Source organism: Pelodiscus sinensis, chromosome 24 (genome assembly GCF_052426305.1).
Source record: "Pelodiscus sinensis isolate ZL-2025 chromosome 24, ASM5242630v1, whole genome shotgun sequence".
NCBI lineage: Eukaryota > Metazoa > Chordata > Testudines > Trionychidae > Pelodiscus > Pelodiscus sinensis.
In genome coordinates this window covers 15,781,841-15,800,000 of record NC_143075.1, presented here as the reverse complement: position 1 = coordinate 15,800,000, position 18,160 = coordinate 15,781,841, and the positions used below count along the sequence as shown (strand labels likewise).

General features: G+C 46.3%; 1 protein-coding gene across 2 annotated transcripts in view; it reads right to left on the bottom strand.

Moving 5' to 3' along the window:
- Positions 1-17,749, bottom strand: part of CDA (cytidine deaminase) — a 19,800-nt gene extending 2,051 nt beyond the window's left edge. The window contains exons 1-5 of one of the 2 annotated variants that reach the window (XM_014578372.4): positions 16,526-17,749; positions 15,730-16,020; positions 9,728-9,839; positions 5,077-5,134; positions 1-810 (exon numbers count right to left, since the gene is read on the bottom strand). The exon at positions 1-810 is cut by the window's left edge and continues 2,051 nt beyond it. In XM_014578372.4, the coding sequence (XP_014433858.4) occupies positions 697-810; positions 5,077-5,134; positions 9,728-9,839; positions 15,730-16,020; positions 16,526-16,643 (693 nt within the window). In that variant the 5' untranslated portion in view covers positions 16,644-17,749 and the 3' untranslated portion in view covers positions 1-696. The remainder of the gene's footprint in view (positions 811-5,076; positions 5,135-9,727; positions 9,840-15,729; positions 16,021-16,525) is intronic. The other variant, XM_006132731.5, reaches the window with a different exon arrangement.
- Between the last annotated feature and the right edge of the window lie 411 nt (positions 17,750-18,160).

Genomic DNA, 18,160 nt, shown 5'->3' with positions numbered 1-18,160 from the left:
TCTTAGATTTGATTGTTCTAGAATCACTAGTAAATACATAAATATATAGCCTGAGGTAGGAAGATGTGGGGGGAAGGTATATTTGGCCCACGCTGTTTGAATAATATGTTTCAGAATAATGTGGACCCTCTGGTATATTAGAGCTTACATTTTGACCCATTGTGAGACTTTTAAGCCAGATTCTGATCTCGGTTAAACCAGTATAAACCTGGAGTAACCCCATTAATGCGAGTAATAATGATATTTAACACTACTAAAGCATTTCTCACTGAAGCATCTCAAAGCAGTTTGCAAAAAAAGTTAATGGATGATTATTTAGATGAGGAAACTGAGGCATAGAGCAGTCATGTGACTAACTCACATGGTTTCAATGACAGGGCATTTTGTAGAAAAATTCCCAACCTGCTCTAACCATAAAATCATGCATCGGTGTCTACTAATCCGAATTTGTGAACATTTGAGATTGGCAGATTCACAGTGAGGCAGACCTGATTCTTGCCCCTCCTTCCCCATGCCTTATATAAAAGGAAATTATGTTATTTGGAGTAGTTCCCTGAGGCTTACAGAAGTTGAATGGCATCCCTAAGAGACAGAGTTGGGAAGAATTTGAAAGAAACCTTCATCCTGAAAACAGAAAGCATAAGATTGTCTAGAGGGTCTTTAGTGCCATTCCAGATCATATGTTCCACATAATCTTCAGAACTTCTTCAGATCTTCTGGTCCAAATGACAGAGGCAGGAGCTCTTGAAGAGTTTTGACTATATAGGTCCCATCTGGCTTTGTCATGTAAATGTCCCAATCTCTGCTGAACTAGAAAAAAAAAAGTGAAAGAGAACTGTCTGTGAATCACACTTGTGCAGAACTGTGAATTGTTCATTGGTATTTACCCAATAGTGGAAAACAGTTAAATAAACATAAGTTGAAACAGTATGGCTGCGTCTAGACTGGCAAGTTTTTCCGCAAAAGCAGCCACCTTTGCTCAAAAACTTGCCAGCTGTCTACACTGGCCGCTTGATTTTGTGCAAAAGCACTGATGTTCTACTGTCCGAAATCAGTGCTTCTTGCGCAAATGCTTTGACGTTCCCATTCGGGCAAAAGCCCTTTTCCGGAAATGTTTTTGCGCAAGAGGGCCAGTGTAGACAGCTCAGATTTGTTTTGCGCAAAAAAGCCCCGATCGTGAAAATGGCGATCGGGGCTTTTTTGCGGAAAAGCGCATCTAGATTGGCACGGATGCTTTTCCACAAAAAGTGCTTTTGCGGAAAAGTGTCTGTGCTAATCTAGACGCTCTTTTCTGCAAATGCTTTTGACGGAAAAACTTTTCCGTTAAAAGCATTTGCGGAAAATCATGCCAGTCTAGATGTAGCCTATGTGTGTTGTAAAAAAATTTGATAGCTGTCAAAGTGGCTGGCCATTCTTTCTATGTTTCATTGTCCCAAATAAAAATCCTGTACTTCAACCTAGAGGTGGCTACATCACGGGTGGAAGAAGCAATTCTTTTTATTGTATTGTTTTTATAGTGCCCAGGTGGATCTAAATATAGGATTGAAGCCGAAGTGCGCCCAGTGATTTACAGATATGCAAAAAAGGCAAAGGCACTGTTATGAAGAGCTTGCTGACAAAGGTCATGGTCATACAAATTGTTTCTTGTGGATTGGTCTTTGCAAGGAGAGAGTCTTCCTGACATCATCCAGGCTTTTCATGGGCTTAGGAATCTACTACAGGGAACTTTAGGAACAGAGGCTAAAAATGCCATTGTGCAGAGGTAGGGAACCTTTTTTGGGTTGGGGGCCACTGACCCACAGAAAAATCAATCGAGGGCTGCACACACAAACCCCTCAATGACATGGTACCCAACCGAGAAGGAAAAAGACACTCCCTACATTCCCCTCCCACACCAGAGTCTAGGGGGGCCCAGCTTAGTATATTTTGTGTGCTCCAGCCTCATGGTGGGGCAGGAAGGGGGCTGGAACGCCAGCACAGACTCCCCAAATGCAGGGGGGCCCTGAGCCTTGGAGGCCAGATCCAGGTAAGCTAGAGGTCCCACCCCTGGTGCTGAGTCACACTTCTGTAGCTAGCCTTGCAAGGAGTCATTTGCTAGAATATTTGCAGGGGGAGGAGGGAATGAACACAGTTAAGGCAAATTCAATTAAAATGAACATTATGTTAACTTTTTTCTAATGCAACAGGCACCTGGCTTCTTGCCTATTAGCTTTTGCCACTGTTCTGTTCTGCAAGTTAACACGGGACTGTTTGGGTTGTTTCACCATTGTCACATTACTGGATCTTGAGGGGAGCAGCCAGATCACTGCTGCACCCATAGGTGGGGTGTTGGCCCCAGAAAATAGTATAAAAGGGGGCCATGTGGGGTGCTGAATAGAAGCTTATTATCTGATAATCCTATGTAAGCTATTTATGTGGTTGTATAATGTCTGTGTGTGTAGTTAGGAATCTGTAGTCTGTCTGGATACTGAATACTTCTCTGCATGTGGTTGAGCATTGGGCAGAGCCCGGGCCTGTGGACATGCTAATTAGCGAGGCCCTGTGGGACAATGGCACTCAATGGGCCAAGGACACCTAAGAGTGGCCAGCAGAGAGAGGCTGAGGACCAGGTGACCTGCTGCATACCAGAAGAGGCCAGGAAGGAGGTATAAAGAGGCCATGTGGTCGATGCCATTTTGTTCTCAGCTCAGCACTTCATCCCAGAGGCAGCATTGCAGGGATCGAAGAGCCTGGAAGACCTGTGAACCCATCCTGATGCTAGGATGTGCAACAAGAACTTTTAAACCAGCAGCTGTAACATCTCTGCTAGAGCCTGCATCGAGGACTGGGAGTTTCGATGCATGTAATGTATGATTCTTTAGCAACCTTACTCTCATGCTTTTCTTTCTTGTGATAATAAACCTTTAGATATAGATTCTAAAGGATTGGCCCAGCGTGATTTGTGGGTAAGATCCAGAGGGTAAATTGACCAGGGATCTGTGGCTGGTTTCTTGGAACCGGACAGGACTTGTTCGGGGTAGGTGGGATTGGGTGCTAGGACCCCCCTCCTGTGTATGAGGCCCTGGGCCATCTGGGGCACGGATATTGCTGGGGTGTCGGAGGGGTTTTGCTCGTGAGGCTTCAGGCAGGCAGCTGAAGTGCTTTGTGGGACTGGTTTGTGGCCTGTTTGGAGAGGTCACCAGTCTGGGGGCTGTAAGGAGCCCTGGATTTGAGCAATTTGCCCTGAGCGGACGCCCTCAGCTGTGCCCAGACACGGCCCGGTCTGTCACAACCATCTTCCTGTTTTTCTTTATTATTGCTGGAGTTTGTTTCTTTGTGTCATGCTTTTGTATTTTCCCCAGATTTAACCCTTCTCCCATTAAGACCCCCTTTCTCTCTTCATTCCTATCCTGCATCTTCTGCTTTGTTTTGTGCCAAGATCTCCTGAACCCTCCTTCCACATCTCTGCTAGAAGTTCAAATCTGACCACTTGTCCCATTTTAGGCTCCTCACAAGTTTCTAAAGCAACCTCTTGGGGCAATGTTTGGAGGCCTTTGTAGTATTAGCACCTTAGTATGAAACTCTGAGCAACCTTTTAAAGCCTCCACCAATTTCTAGACTAGAACCTCATACTTCACTTCTTGGAGATCCAAAACTGGTATTAACTTTCAAAGATAATTTTAGATGCATAAAAGTACACAGGTGCCAGGGAACTTTACCTTTGAAATAATGCTTATCCACGCAGGGATTCTGCTAGGAGTTAAACATTAGCCACTAAAATAATGCTGAAAACATTAAATGCAGCTTAGAGAACAGTTGGTGCTATGCCTGTTTGCTGCACATGAAAAAAATGAGCCGTGCGCAGTTCTTAAGAACGCTGTGTTTCACTGCACTCCCACAGAAAATACATTATTAGCATTCTACAGTAGCAGTCCTACATGCTGCATGTCTGAATCTTGAGTAGACTTCTGCAGATAGGTAGGGTCTAAATGCAATGGAAATGTTGCTTTGTTGCATGTTGAACTCTGAATCCTTCCTGCACCTCTGCAGTCCACATCTCCTCAACCAGAGAGGGGGATGGATGCTTTGGTGGCTAATAGATTTCCATAGAGTACCAGCCCCTGTGCCGGAGGGGAGCAGCAGTCCTTATCTGATACTTTCCCTAATATCTGCAAGATGACTACTCTGCTTGAAAAACCCTTACCTAGACTATATGCTGGGGCCAATGATTCCTTGTCTCAGAGCTCTGTGAAGCTGCAGTGGTTTTTTCCCAGACCAGAGCCCTTGCACTCAAGCTTGATTCTTTTCATACTTTGATCCTGTTATAATATTATTGTGAACTGTTGAGTCAAATCTGGCTCTAGCATAAACTGAATTAAAACTGGAGCTGAACTTTCCTTCTGTTTCTGCCTTTGAAAATACTCGGAAGCCCTTGCTTATTGAAATGAACATTTCCTTCGCCTTTTGTCATTCTCTGCGTTCAAAACCTTCCCAGGCTGGTGCTGTGGGATGCAGGAAGTGGGACACCCACCATCTTGCACATCTTAAAAGGCTTTTTTACTTCGCAAACTTTGGCACTGTCTCTCTGACATTTCGGAGTCAGCATTGAGGGGTCTGAGGCTACGTCTACACTATAGCCTTTTGTCCGCAGAGAGAATGCAAATGAAGCACTCATTAGCATTTGTTGCGCTGTCATTTGCATATCTCTGCCAGTGCTTTTTGCGGAAGAGGTTTTTGTGCAAAAACAAGCGGTGTCCACAGGGCCATTTTGGGCAAATCTCTCTTTTTTTTGTAAGATCCCTTATGCCTCAAAAAAGGAGGCATACAGGATCTTGCACAAAAGGGTTTTTTTGCACAAAATAGTCCCATCTCCACTGTTTGTTTTTGCGCAAAAACCTCTTCTGCAAAAAGAATAGGCAGATATGCAAATGACAGCGCGACAAATGCTAATGAGCACTTTATTTGCATTGTCTCTGCCAACAAAAGGCTGTAGTGTAGACATAGCCTGAAAGACACAAATGTTCTCAGCTCGGCAGATGGGCTGGAATTAAAGCAGTTTAGTTTCAGCTGTTGAAAAAGAAAGCAAAAGCTGTTTACCTCTCTCATTACTTGTCTGCAGGCCCCACAGGGCACGATAAAGTCCTCTTCAGAGTTGCTATTGAAGGAGAATAGGATGCAAAAGTCAGGTTTAGCCCATTAACAGGCCGTCTTAATGTATCAGATAAATAATAACAAACAGTTCTTCCTAAGTAGCACTTTGATTGCACTTTCCATCCATAAATCCCAACGGCTACGTCTACGCTGGCCCCTTTTCCGGAAGGGGCATGTAAATTTCATGAGTCGTAGTAGGGAAATGCGCGGGGGATTTAAATATCCCCCGTGGCATTTAAATAAAAATGTCCGCCGCTTTTTTCCAGCTTTTAAAAAAGCCGGAAAAGAGCGTCTACACTGGCCCCGATCCTCCGGAAAAAGCGCCCTTTTCCGGAGGCTCTTATTCCTACATCTTATTCAAAGTAGGAATAAGAGCCTCCGGAAAAGGGCGCTTTTTCCGGAGGATCGGGGCCAGTGTAGACGCTCTTTTCCGGCTTTTTTAAAAGCCGGAAAAAAGCGGCGGACATTTTTATTTAAATGCCGCGGGGGATATTTAAATCCCCCGCGCATTTCCCTACTACGACTCATGAAATTTACATGCCCCTTCCGGAAAAGGGGCCAGTGTAGACGTAGCCAACATGTTTTGCAAAGGAGGCTCAAGATCATTGTCCCCATTTAATAGATGAGGAAACTGAGAAAAGGAGAGGTGATGTGACTTGCCCATGGTCTCCCAGCAAGGTAGCTGTGACTGATATTGCAGCCCCGTACAATATATTTGGGAATCCAGGTTGTATTAAATCTATGAATGGTTTATGTATGATTGTCTTCTATTCTATGGGGAAGGGCCATCACAGCACCTACAGGAACTATGGGGGTGATGAAGGTGAATCACTCTCTAGATAGAGATTCTTTCACATCAGTGAGGTAGCACCTCCTGGAGTGGTTTGCACAAGCTGGGTTTTCCAGAGACAAGAAAAGGGTTTTTAGTATCAAGGGATGAGCTTGAACTAACACGTCTGATGGTGCTTGCTTTCTGATCTGATCCAATAAGTATACAGGACCAAAGGGGGCCCCACCCAGGTGGAAGGGTTGGAAATACATGGGCCTACTAGGTTCAAATGGGATTTAGGTGTAACTCCTGTTATATTTGATGCACGTTTAAATCTGTTTTTTTTTATTATGATTTCTCTGTGGTTCTTTTACCCTAAGAAAGAGAGGGCTCACACTAAGCCATTCTCTCTAGCACTCAAATCCTTCCTTCCACTCAGACTGCACTGGTCCCTTTTGCATTGCACTGGGAGCTCATACTGAGTTGCTTGTCTATCATCACACCTTTCCAAGAGGCAATCCCCCATTCTGTCACTATGGCCTGCATTCCTTGCTCCTAGATGTAAAAACTGGCATCTGGTTGTATTAAAATGCAGTTTTCACACTACAGTTTTCACACCACTTTGCGTAAGGTGTCCTCCAGGGGCTAATCATTTGCTCTCACTTACAATCCTGGTGTTGGTGTAACACACACCCCTTCTGGGTGTAGGGTAGTGTCCCATCTAGTGGCACTTAGACCACTTACAGAGAGAATAATGACACTGAGGCTGTAGAGCAGATAAAGATCAGCTGGCGTTTAGCTCAAGCACTAAGCTCCAGAGATCCTAGGTTTGATTCCACCTGTTGCGGTACATTGGGTTCTGGAGAATTGCTTTGTTTTGGGATCACCCTGCAAATAGATACTATTACAGTCTAGAATCCCTGTGCCTTTCTCTCCAGTATGGGAAAAGGACCATAGAATCCCTGTTGTGGTGAGTGTTCTAACCTTTCCCACCTCCCCAGGTGCCCCATCTAATCTCCACTACACACCACCACACAGGAGCTGAACCCTACACTGCACAGAGTTCAGATCCAGGGGACAGTACAAGCCTGGGAAAATCCATTCCAGGCCTTTACTTACTAGGCCTACAGTAAAGCCCGACAGATTTATGAGTTTGGAAGGGTAAGGGCAGGAATATTGATGCCACATGCAGCAACTCTGTCCCTGGCCACAATCCTGTCATGTCTTCCAAAAGCCCATAGAGGGGACAGTTGTGTTTCTTTTCTTCTCATCCTCTTCTGCATACATTGAGGCTGTGTCTACACTGGCAAGTTTTTCTGGAAAATCAGCCACTTTTCCGGAAAAACTTGCCAGCTGTCTACACTGGCCACTTGAATTTCCGGAAAAGCACTGACGATCTAATGTAAAATCATCAGTGCTTTTCCAGAAAAACTATGCTGCTCCCGTTCGGGCAAAAGTCTTTTTCCAAAAGACTTTTGCCTGAAAGGGCCAGTGTAGACAGCATAGTTCTGTTTTCCGCAAAAAAGCCCCAATCGCGAAAATGGCGATCGGGGCTTTTTTGCAGAAAAGCGCGTCTACATTGGCAAGGACGCTTTTCCGCAAAAAGTGCTTTTCCGGAAAAGCGTCCTGCCAATCTAGACGCGCTTTTCCGAAAATGCTTTTAACGTAAAACTTTTCCGTTAAAAGCATTTTCGGAAATTCATGCCAGTGTAGACGTAGCCTGACTGTTCTGTGCTGTTTTCATCCCTTACTGGGAGAGCCCCATAGGGACAGAACTGACCTATTAATTTGGACTTTACTAGGATTCTGGCACCTGGGTGTCTATTCCAACTACTTGAAAAGAATAAAGATCAAGGAAGACATGAGAATCATTTTGATGGCAGGGGACATAAGACGGTATTACTAGGAGTAATGGGATGAAGTAAAATAATGGTGCATTTCAAATGAATATCAGGATTAGCTTTCAAACCATGAAGTCTGTTAGGATGTGGAATACCCTCCTGAGGAAGGTGTTGGAAAACATTTAAAAACTCACCTGCACAACGCACTTAGGAATAACCTTGTAGCTAACAGCTCTGTATGGGATTAACTACATAACCATATAGGTTTTGCTCATTTGTAGTGTTGATAAGAGTGTATGTAGACAAGGGATCTGCTCTTAGCAAGCATCAGGTTAATACTAATATAGAAACCTTCTCATTATCCCTGAGAAATATTCATGAACATTTGAAAGAAGAGAAGAAAACAAAGAGGATGCCTGGTAGTTGTTAAAATTCAAGGCTACAATTTCTCTCTTCATTGTTCCTTTTCATGGATCTGGCCCCTTTGTTCTGAATAAAATTAATTCCTTGGCTCTGGTTATTGACATGGATTATTCCTAAATAGTGTAATTTGCTATCTCTTCTGCTTTTAGTCCATTAAGACAAAAGTGTTCTCAACAACTCTTCACTCGCTCTGTGTCAAACAAATAATTAAGAGCTTGTAGACACATCACAGAACAGAAGCTTACAATACGGACCAACTAAGTAGCAGCTTTCAGTTTTAGGTGACGGAGTTAGAAGTTTCTACAAGATTTCCAGCATGGTTCCATTCAATCGTTAGTTAAAGGCCCACAGCTGATTTTTGCATCTCCCTTGGTTGCTAATTTAGGCCCTGGATTTGTGCAATGGGGACCCCTATACTCTGCTGAGTTCTGTGAGGTCCTTTACAGATCCATTTGCAGGATCAGGGTCCCTCAAACAGTCCTACTCATTTCTGTGAGACTGACAGATTGTGACTTTCTCACAGCACCTCCAGCAGCTCTCCCTGGGAATCAGCTCTCCAGCCCGAGGGCACCTTTTGCTGACCCTCAGTTACTTTTGTTCCAGACCCGCTCCCTTTCCTCCCAGCACTACCCTACAGCAGTGCCTCTGCACTCTGGGGTCCTCTCCCCCCAGGGAACCCCAAATCCCATCTTGCCTCAGTGACCCACTGCCAGTCGTCATGTAGACCAGGGTTTCCCAGCCTATGGGTTGGGACCCAAATATGGGTCGCCATTACATTTCAAAAGGGTCGCCAAGTGTCTCCTCAAGTGGCTCTGTCCCCCCCCCCCTCCGTTTTTTAATTGCCTTGGGTCACCAAGTCTTCCTGAATTGTCAAAATGGGTCCCCATCTGGAAAAGTTTGGGAACCGCTGCTCTAGTCCTTATCTCAGGGGCAAACAGCCATCTGAATGGCCACTCATCTTTGGCAAGGGAGTAGACCTGCTGCCTTCTGCTACCCTAGCACCCTCAGACCTTGAGAGGTAGGCCTCAGCCTGGGAGTTCACCTGGCCGGAGCTCCCCAGCTTTGCCTGCCTTTCCCCAGCCCTGCTCTGCCTCAGGAAGAGTGTGCTTTTCCCCCCACATCTACAGGAGCCCTATTTATACAGTCCCAGCTGGGTCCTAATTATCTACAGCTCCACTTGTGGCTGCCTACCACTTAGCCTCCCTACACTGGCCAGTATGGGACAGAGGTACTATTTGCGTGAGTAAAGTCTGGTAGGCTCTGAGCTCATTATTAAAAGCATTTGTAATGTAGTTGAATGATAACCTCACAAAGCAAAACCCTCTAATCACTTTTTAAACCCAGTCTTCAAAATCCATGCTGCAAAAATGAGGTGAAAGGGAGAGCTCCTTTGGAAAGGATGGCAATCACTTCTTGCCACCACTCAGAGCTGTACATACGTGCCTGTCTGTGTGTTTAAAGTGCAGGAAGTAGAGAATTAGAGGAACAAAAACGTTGCACAGTTTTCCTGTCCAAGCCGGTTTTGAAATGATTCGAAGGGCTATGATTCAGAGCTGTTACTTACCTGGCAATGGCCATGGCTCTGAAATTCACATACCCCTCTGATACGGCTTTCTGAATGGCGGTGCGTTCAGCACATATCCCCAAGGGGTAGCAGGCATTCTCTACATTGCAGCCTAAAGGAAATACAATGCGCATTGTTACTTTTCAAACTTCTCTGGCAATAAACACAGCCTCGCCTACTGTGATAATGCCCTTCACCCAGGAGTGCTAAACCAAGACATGTTCAGGATTCACTGCACCCAGGCCTGGGGTGGAGCATGCACAGCACCACTACAGAGCAATGTGAGAGGAAGGGGAGAATACGGTGTTCATTTAAAACCAGAGGTGGGATTTAGGGAGGCAGAATGTAATTATTCACACTGGAAAATTGCTAGACCCCTCTGGGCTGAACCACCTAGTCATGCCCTTTGTGCACAGCTAGGAGAGCAGGATATATCTGTATATCCATGCAAACACAGAGTTAAGGAATATGGTGCTGTGACAAAGCGGGGGTTTTATTCACCTTGTTATGTTGTATGTGAGTTCTACTGCCCTATAGAACCCCATGTGTGTGCCTCAGTTTCCTGGGCACTGCACCAATACTTAACTGGTGATGGGAATTTCGGGTCTGATAGCCTCCCACCCATACACAATGGCTAGCACCCTAGTTACCTTTTGTAACCTGAGCCTGGAAGGGGATGAGACCAGGTGACACTTTTTGCATAGGGTGGGGGAGGGGGAAACAAAGGTGGGAGGAGGAGCCTGGCTGGGGGACTGTGACCAGGCTGTTGGGAGTGGGGCAGTCGGGGCTGGCTTGGGGTGCAGGAAGGGAGCCAGGGTCCTAGCTCTGGAGGCCCACTTCCCAATATGGATACTACAGACTGTTTCTGGTTATTGTGCTGACAAGTCTTCTATGCTGTGTCCCTGCCACCTAGTAAAACCTTTTGTTCTACCTGCCGGCTGAAAGTCACGTCTGGCTGCAGATGGTGGGTGCAGGGCCTGGTGACTCTCCCATACTTTGGTGCCAGGTGCCACTGAAGGGCCCTCAAGAATATTTAGCAGAACTTTTGGGTTTTGTAGGACCAGTAATTCTCTTTGTAGCACACTGCAAACGGCTTCTTTTGTGCAGCTTTCTACATTAGCTCTTAACATGTGTGTGTGTGACATACATGAATATTAAAAATAAGTAATAATTGATGACATGGGACCTTTTAAAGCTATTGGCTAAATACAGCATGGGTGTTAGCTGGCACAATTCCACTGAAGTCAGTGGAGTCATGCTCTTTAAGTCAGCAGAGAATTTTGACCTTTTAAGTGGACATTTTACATTTCATTCAGAAGACAGGCCTTCCAGTATTGGGTTTACTGCTACCACCACAATAGGGGGCTGGTATAGGATGGACCCAACAGGAAGAATTCCACCCACTGAATCCCTAGCACCACTTTTAATAGCGCCTAGGATTGTGGAGGCTGCAGAGGTAACCCGTGGGAAAGATTTGATAAACCAATTAAGTACAGAGAACAGCTCCCTCCCTCTCTTCGTGCAATCAGCAGAATCCTCCATTCTGTGGCATCCAATGTGTTTAGATTACCAGAATATCAACATTAAAGTGCACTTCAGTAGCTTTGGCCAGCCTTTGTCTTTCTTCAGCATTTAATTGCCTCCTTCGATAAGTAGTTGTTATGGGGTTACAGGGCCATGGTATTTTATACAGGCTTTGTTATTTTTAATACTGTGTGGCCCTGAGGCAGCAAAGCACTTAAGCGCATGCTTCATTTTAAGAAAGCAAAAGGAGTTTAGTATGTGCATAAATGTTTGCATGATCTTGAGCGTTTGATTTTCATAAGTGATGGGCAACCATTACTTTTGCAAATCTATCGATATCCGCAGGCATCTGCATCTGGGTATCCACAGCTCATTTTTGTAGATGTGGATACCAATTTTGTATCGAGAACCCTGCAAATGTGTGGACAACTGCTTTATATCCTCGGGTATCTGCATCCGTGGATGTGGCTGCAAATATCCGCAGATCATTTCTGCAGATACGGATACTGATTTTGTGTCTGCACAGGGCTCTACCCACAGCCCAGCAGATACTCTGCATCTTTGAAATGTAGGCTGTAAATGAATAATGGAGGTTTGCAGATGAAATGCTGGAAAGGATACTAAAGGCACAATATCCGGACTCCAAGGCCAGCATATTTTTCCAATGGATAATTCTTTGCAAACATGTATTTTTCATTAGTCACCTGACTCTAACCACAAACCTTTAGACAAGGAGTTTGGGGTTGGTCTGTCGCACAGTCCTGCCAGCCCCTGTCAGAAAAGCAGAGTGAGATCTCAGTCTTTTCTCCCCTCTCTTTCATTCCCAGGGGAGTGATGTGAAGATGTGGGAGGTCTCTAATGTCTTCTCTTTATCATCCCTTTCCTTCAATAGGCCCCAGTTTCTGATTGCACAGGGACCTCGGAAGAACACCTAAGGGCCAGCCCCATCCAAGGCAAGACCTGGCATGTCTCTCAGCCCCATAGAGCACTGTCTCTTTTATCATTCTGAGAAAGAGATGCTCCCAAGTTAATTATTCTAAGAGGAAATCCCCATCCTGCCAGGATGTTGCTAGACTCTCCTCTGGCACAGAGGAAACCTAGCCCAGGCTTAGTCAGCATCAGAGAAGAGCTGCGACTCCAGCAGACTCTCCCAGCCTTGCTTGTTTTGCAGCAAAGATTTGAACGCGGTCCAGGAGATCAGACAGCAGCCTCTTGTTGCTCGGCAAGGGGGAGTAATATGCCATGGGCAGGCAGAGCAGAATGGCAGAGTCAGTGCATTCTCTCCTGATGTCACAGATAGGCAGGACTGCCAACCCCAACCTTTCAAGACTCACTGTGTGGAGAAAGTGAAGAAAGAAGAGTTGGTTCTTCCTTCCCAAAACAGTAGTACTAGGGGTCACCAACTGAAATTAATAGGTAGCAGGTTCAAAAAAAGGAAATATTTTTTCACACGCTGCACAGCCAACCTGTGGAACTCCTCGCCAGAGGATGCTCTGAAGGCCAAGACCGTAACATGGTTTATAAAAGAGCTAGATAAATTCATGGAGAATAGGTCTATCAATGGCTATTGGCCAGGATGGGCAGGGATGGGGTCCCAGCCTTTTTTTGTCAGAGGGTGGGAATGGACAACAGGGGATAGATCACTTAGAATCATAGAATCACAGGGCTGGAAGAGACCTCAGGAAGTCATTGAGTCCAGTCCCTTGCCCAAAGCAGGACCAATCCTAACTAACTCATCCCAGCCAGGGCTTTGTCAAGTCTATACTTAAAAACCTCTAGGGATGGAGATTCCACCACCTCCCTAAGGAACCCATTCCACTGCTCCACTACCCTCCCAGTGAAATAGTTTTTCCTATTATCCAACCTAGACCTCCCCCCCTGTAGCTTGAGACCATTGCTCCTTGTTCTGTCATCCATCTATTGAGAACAGCCTCTCTCCATCCTCTTTGGAACCTCCCTTCAGGTAGTTGAAGGCTGCTAACAAATCCCCCCTCACTCTTCTCTTCTGCAGACTAAATAAGCCCAAATCCCTCAGCCTCTCCTCATAGGTCACGTGCTCCAGCCCCCTAATCATTTTGGTTGCCCTCCGCTGGACCCTCTCCAATGCATCCACATCCTTTCTGTACTGGGGGGCCCAGAACTGGACACAATACTCCAGATGTGGCCTCACCAATGCCGAATAAAGGGGAATAATCACTTCTCTAGATCTGCTGGCAATGCTCCTCCTAATGCACCCTAATATTCCATTCACCTTCTTGTCTACAAGGGCACACTGTTGACTCATAGCTAGTTTCTCATCCACTGTAATCCCCAGCTCTTTTTCCGCCAAACTGCTACTTAGCCAGTTGGTCCCCAGCCTGTAACAATGCTTAGGATTCTTCTGTCCCAAGTTCAGGACTCTGCACTTGTTCTTGTTGAACCTCATCAGATTTCTTTTGGCCCAATCCTCTAATCTGTCTAGGTCACTCTGGACTCTACCCCTGCCCTCCTACATATCTACCTTTCCCCCTAAATTGGTGTCATCTGCAAACTTGCTGAGGGTGCAATCCATCCCCTCGTTCAGGCCATTAATAAAGATGTTGAACAAAACCGGCCCTAGAAGCGATCCTTGGGGCGCTCCACTTGAAACCGACCGCCAACCTGACATCAAGCCGTTGGGCCAGACAATCTAGCCAGCTTTCTATCCACCTGACAGTCCATTTATCCAATCCATACTTCCCTCACTTGCTGGCAAGAACATTGTGGGAGACCATCTCAAGAACTTTGCTGAAGTCAAGGTACATCACATCCACTGACTTCCCCGTGTCGACAGAGCCAGTTACCTCATCATGGAAGCTATTCAGATTGGCCAGGCATGACTTGCCCTTGGTGAATCCATGTGGACTATTCCTGATCACTTTCCCCTCTTCCAAGTGCCTGATGATTCCCTGTTTCTGTTCATTCTCTCTGGGGCATGTGGCATTGGCCATTGGCAGAGGACAGGATATTGGGCTCGATGGGCCTTTCATCTGACCCAGCCTGGCCGTTCTTATTATCACCGAGGTTGTGAGGAATCACCAGGCCCTGCACTCGCATCCACAGTCAGAGGAGACTCAGAAAGCAGGTAGAACAGAATGTTCCTTAGTTGACAGGGACGCAGCGCAGAACAGACTTGTCAGCATAGTAACCAGAAGCCGTCAGTACATTCCATCTTGGGGAGAGGGGACCCAGAGCCAAAAGCCCTGACCCTCCCCCTGCACCCCACACCAGCTGAGACTAACTCACATACTCAGCAACCAGCCCTACCTCTGGCCATTGTTCTACTTCCCAGGCAAAAGGTGTCACTTGGTCACACCCCCATCCCACGCTGAGATTACAGAAAGCATCAGCCCGTGTGTGTGGGGGGAAGACTATCACACTGATATTCCCATCACTATCTAGGTATTGGCGCAGTGCCCAGGGAAACTGAGGCACACGCACATCAGGTTACTTCAGAACAACAGAAATCACATGCAACATAACAAGGGGGCTAAAATCCCCACAATCTCCATTTTGTCACACTTAAGTTCTTATTATTTGCACTGCAGTAGCACTTTGGAACCCTGGTGACAGGCTAGGATCCTACCGTGCTAAGTGCTGTACAAACACTGGATGAAAAGATGGTTCTTTCCTGAAAGCTTATTCTCCATAGGACATCAAGCAGGCAGATACAGGTAGATGGTGGAGTACCAGGAAACACAGACAAAAACCATGAGTCCGGGGCCCCCCATCTGGCTTGAAAACCATGAGATTCTAGCGCTAGCAGATGTGGGGGGTTGGGGAGGGGGTATTCTTTGCTTTCTGTGGTTTTGAGCCTTTTTCAATAACGTTTGTCTGCAGCCATGAAGGCCAGAAACGTAACTTTTAAAAAACAAAATCCGAGGTGCTCACATCTCGAGGATTTGGGGCTGTTGGAAACATCCTGAGACTTGTGATAGAATCCCCAGGACTGGCTACAGTAATGTGCTATCATTTTCATCGCTCATGGCCCCAGGCAGGGGCACAAACAAGATGGGAGCAAGGAGTTTCCTGGTTTAGTTTCTTTTGCCAGTCCAGGGCTGGCAGAGGACGGGGAGGCAGGCAGCCATCGACAGAAACCGGAACCAGAGGCACATTCCGCATTGTGATCCACCTTGGAAAGGATGGTTCAAATCCGAGCCCCTTATAGCCCAGCAAGGCCGATGCCACATCTCAAGGAGGCAAAGGATGACGACACGAAGAATACAGGGCAAAGTTTGCTCCACAGCATTTGTTTATGGCACAAACTCTAAAAGTTGCTATCAAGCAGTCTCCTTCTTCTCAAGGAACCCTGACTCCAAAGCCTCTGCTTCTTCAAGGACACTCCCCTGGGTGGGTGTGACATGCCTCTGCCTGTACAGAAATGGCTGAATCCCTTTGAGGGCACAGCCAGGGCACAGCTCTTCAGGAGCTGAGGTATGGGGCGCACGCTCCTTACTTACCCGAGAAGATCTTCCCATCACAAGTCAGTAGCGCTGCTCCCACGGGGAAGTGACTATACGGACAGTAGGCAGATTTCTTAGCTTCCTTGCAGATGTGCATGAGGAGTTCAATTTGCTCAGGTCCCACGGGGGAGGCTGAAGAATTGGTATCATTTGGATGATTCTCCTGTAAACAGTCGTATTGCACCTGGGCCATGGTTACACTCATGGGTCTCTGCGGGACGTCTCCTCTTTGCAACTGCAGCCAGGAGAAAAACAGCGGTGAGCAAGAGGAAGCACCAATCTCCACTCCTAAAGAGAGAGAGAGAGAGAGAGAGTGCGTATGTGTGACAGACTGACTCACGGTGTATGGGTGGATGTGTCTGTACGTGTGACGGACAGGACTCTGAGTAGCAATGTGTGGAGGGTTTTGTGTTTGTCTTCCTCCTGACTGGGTGTTGCAATTTTGTTCTCTTACTCTCATCCTCCGTCAGTGATTTTCCTGTGTTACGTATCCCTCTAGCTCGGAAGTCTAACAGTCAGTTCAGCTCCCACTTAGTGCTAATGTGTATAGCCAGATCCAGCTGCATTCTCCCTCTCAGTGTCTCTAGGCCAGGGTGGATTCATGGGCGGCCTGTGAGGAGCGCCCTTACGTTTTCACGAGTATCTCTGCACTCGTGCGCACGGTTTCCATGAGAAGTGTGCAGAGCAGTTTGGTGCACCTGATTTCCCTCAGTGCTCAGCAATGGAGCTGTCCTTCTCCACCCCGGGACTGTCTCCCGCTGTGGGAGCAAGGGGACTAAGGAGGAGCATGTACCTTTGGTAGCACTCTCTGTTTCAGCTGCTTGGAAAGGAGCGTTCAGGGAAGGAGCCGTCCCATGACAGTGCAGCAACAAAGAAGCAACGGGCTCTAGCTTGGAGGGCTCTGTAATCATCCTCACAGCGACAGGCTTCCCTCACGATTGGCTAAAGCCCGCACTGCCCTGACCGCCTGGCTCTGATTGGCTCTGCATTAGCAAAAGCAGCTTCCACCCTCTGTGGTCTGAGTGCTGCTCTGTTCCTGCTGATCCTCCAAGTGCCTTTCGGCTAGTGGAACCGCTGGAGAGCTGTCAGCGAGCACCACCCACTTTCTGCCCCGCACTGCAGCCCTCCCTGGCCTCTCACTATGCCGGGCTGGGGCATTCTGCCAGCAGGTGAATTGGCACGGGGAAGATATGGGAGGGGGAAGAGGGAGGAAAGTCCACCAGGAAATAGGCGGTCAGTGATAAACCCGACCTGATGGTAAGAGATAGGTAGGCCAGGGATGCTGGAGCAGTTTTTATAGAGGGGGTGCAAAGAGCGATTGAACCAAACTGTAAATCCTGTATATAATAGAAACCTCTTCAAGCCTGAGGGTGTGGCAGCTCCCTTTGCTCCAGCACCGATGCAGGCTTGGAAGGGTTATATTTTTTTATCAGCAAATATAAGTAAGCATCAATTTCACTAGTAAAAGAGATGTAGCCGTGTTAGTCTGGTCTTGCTGAAACAAAAGACAGGACTATCCCTTTAGTATATATGGTCATGCCAATTTTCTTCCACAATTTGATCTGAGGAAGTGGGTCTGGCCCACGAAAACTCATTACCTAATAAACCATCTTGTTAGTCTTTAAAGTGCTGCATAGTCCTGTCTTTTGTTTAATCAATTTCATTGTAATCACACAAACCAATGAAATAACATTTCTGCCAATTATCATCTAAAATGCCCATTCCAATTCATCTGATGAAGTGGGTTTTGCCCATGAAAGCTCATGAGTCTTTACAATTTGGTTAGTCTCTTCGGTGCCCCCCGGCCACTTGTTTTTAAAGTTACAGACTAACACTGTGGCCCCGCTGAGATTTTTCTAAAATGTATAGAAATGTAAAATGTATAGAAAAAAACGCTGCTTGAGAACTCATTAGAGTTTCATTTCAGATTATTTACTTCATATATTTTGACATAGGAAATTGTCAGATTACATCCAACAGTTATTAAAGCTTTCACTTTTTGAATCTCCGTGTCTACTGTCATGAAATAATTGCCTGATGCCCCTAACATCTGATGCCCCCCATAATTTCCCACAACTGTGAAAATTTAAATGGAAAAAGTGTTTAAAATAATCAATATTATCCATCCAAATGAGCTTCTAGGAATGATCAACTGTGTATTCGCAACTAGTAATTCATCCTCCCTGCCAAAAATAGTCCTTAGGAGAGAAAGATTCTTAGGAGTTGCTAGCCAGACTTGGGGGGGCCAAGTACCAGTTGGAATTTAGTGGAGCTCCAGCCAATAAAAGTAGCTGGTTTTGCCAAAAAACTATGCCCATAAGCTGGTAGTTACTTTGACTCCAGTGCTCAGCCAGGCATGTCCTGCAAGACACTATGGGTTAAATATTTCTGTCACCTTAAATGACTCCTTCCTACGAACCATATTTTG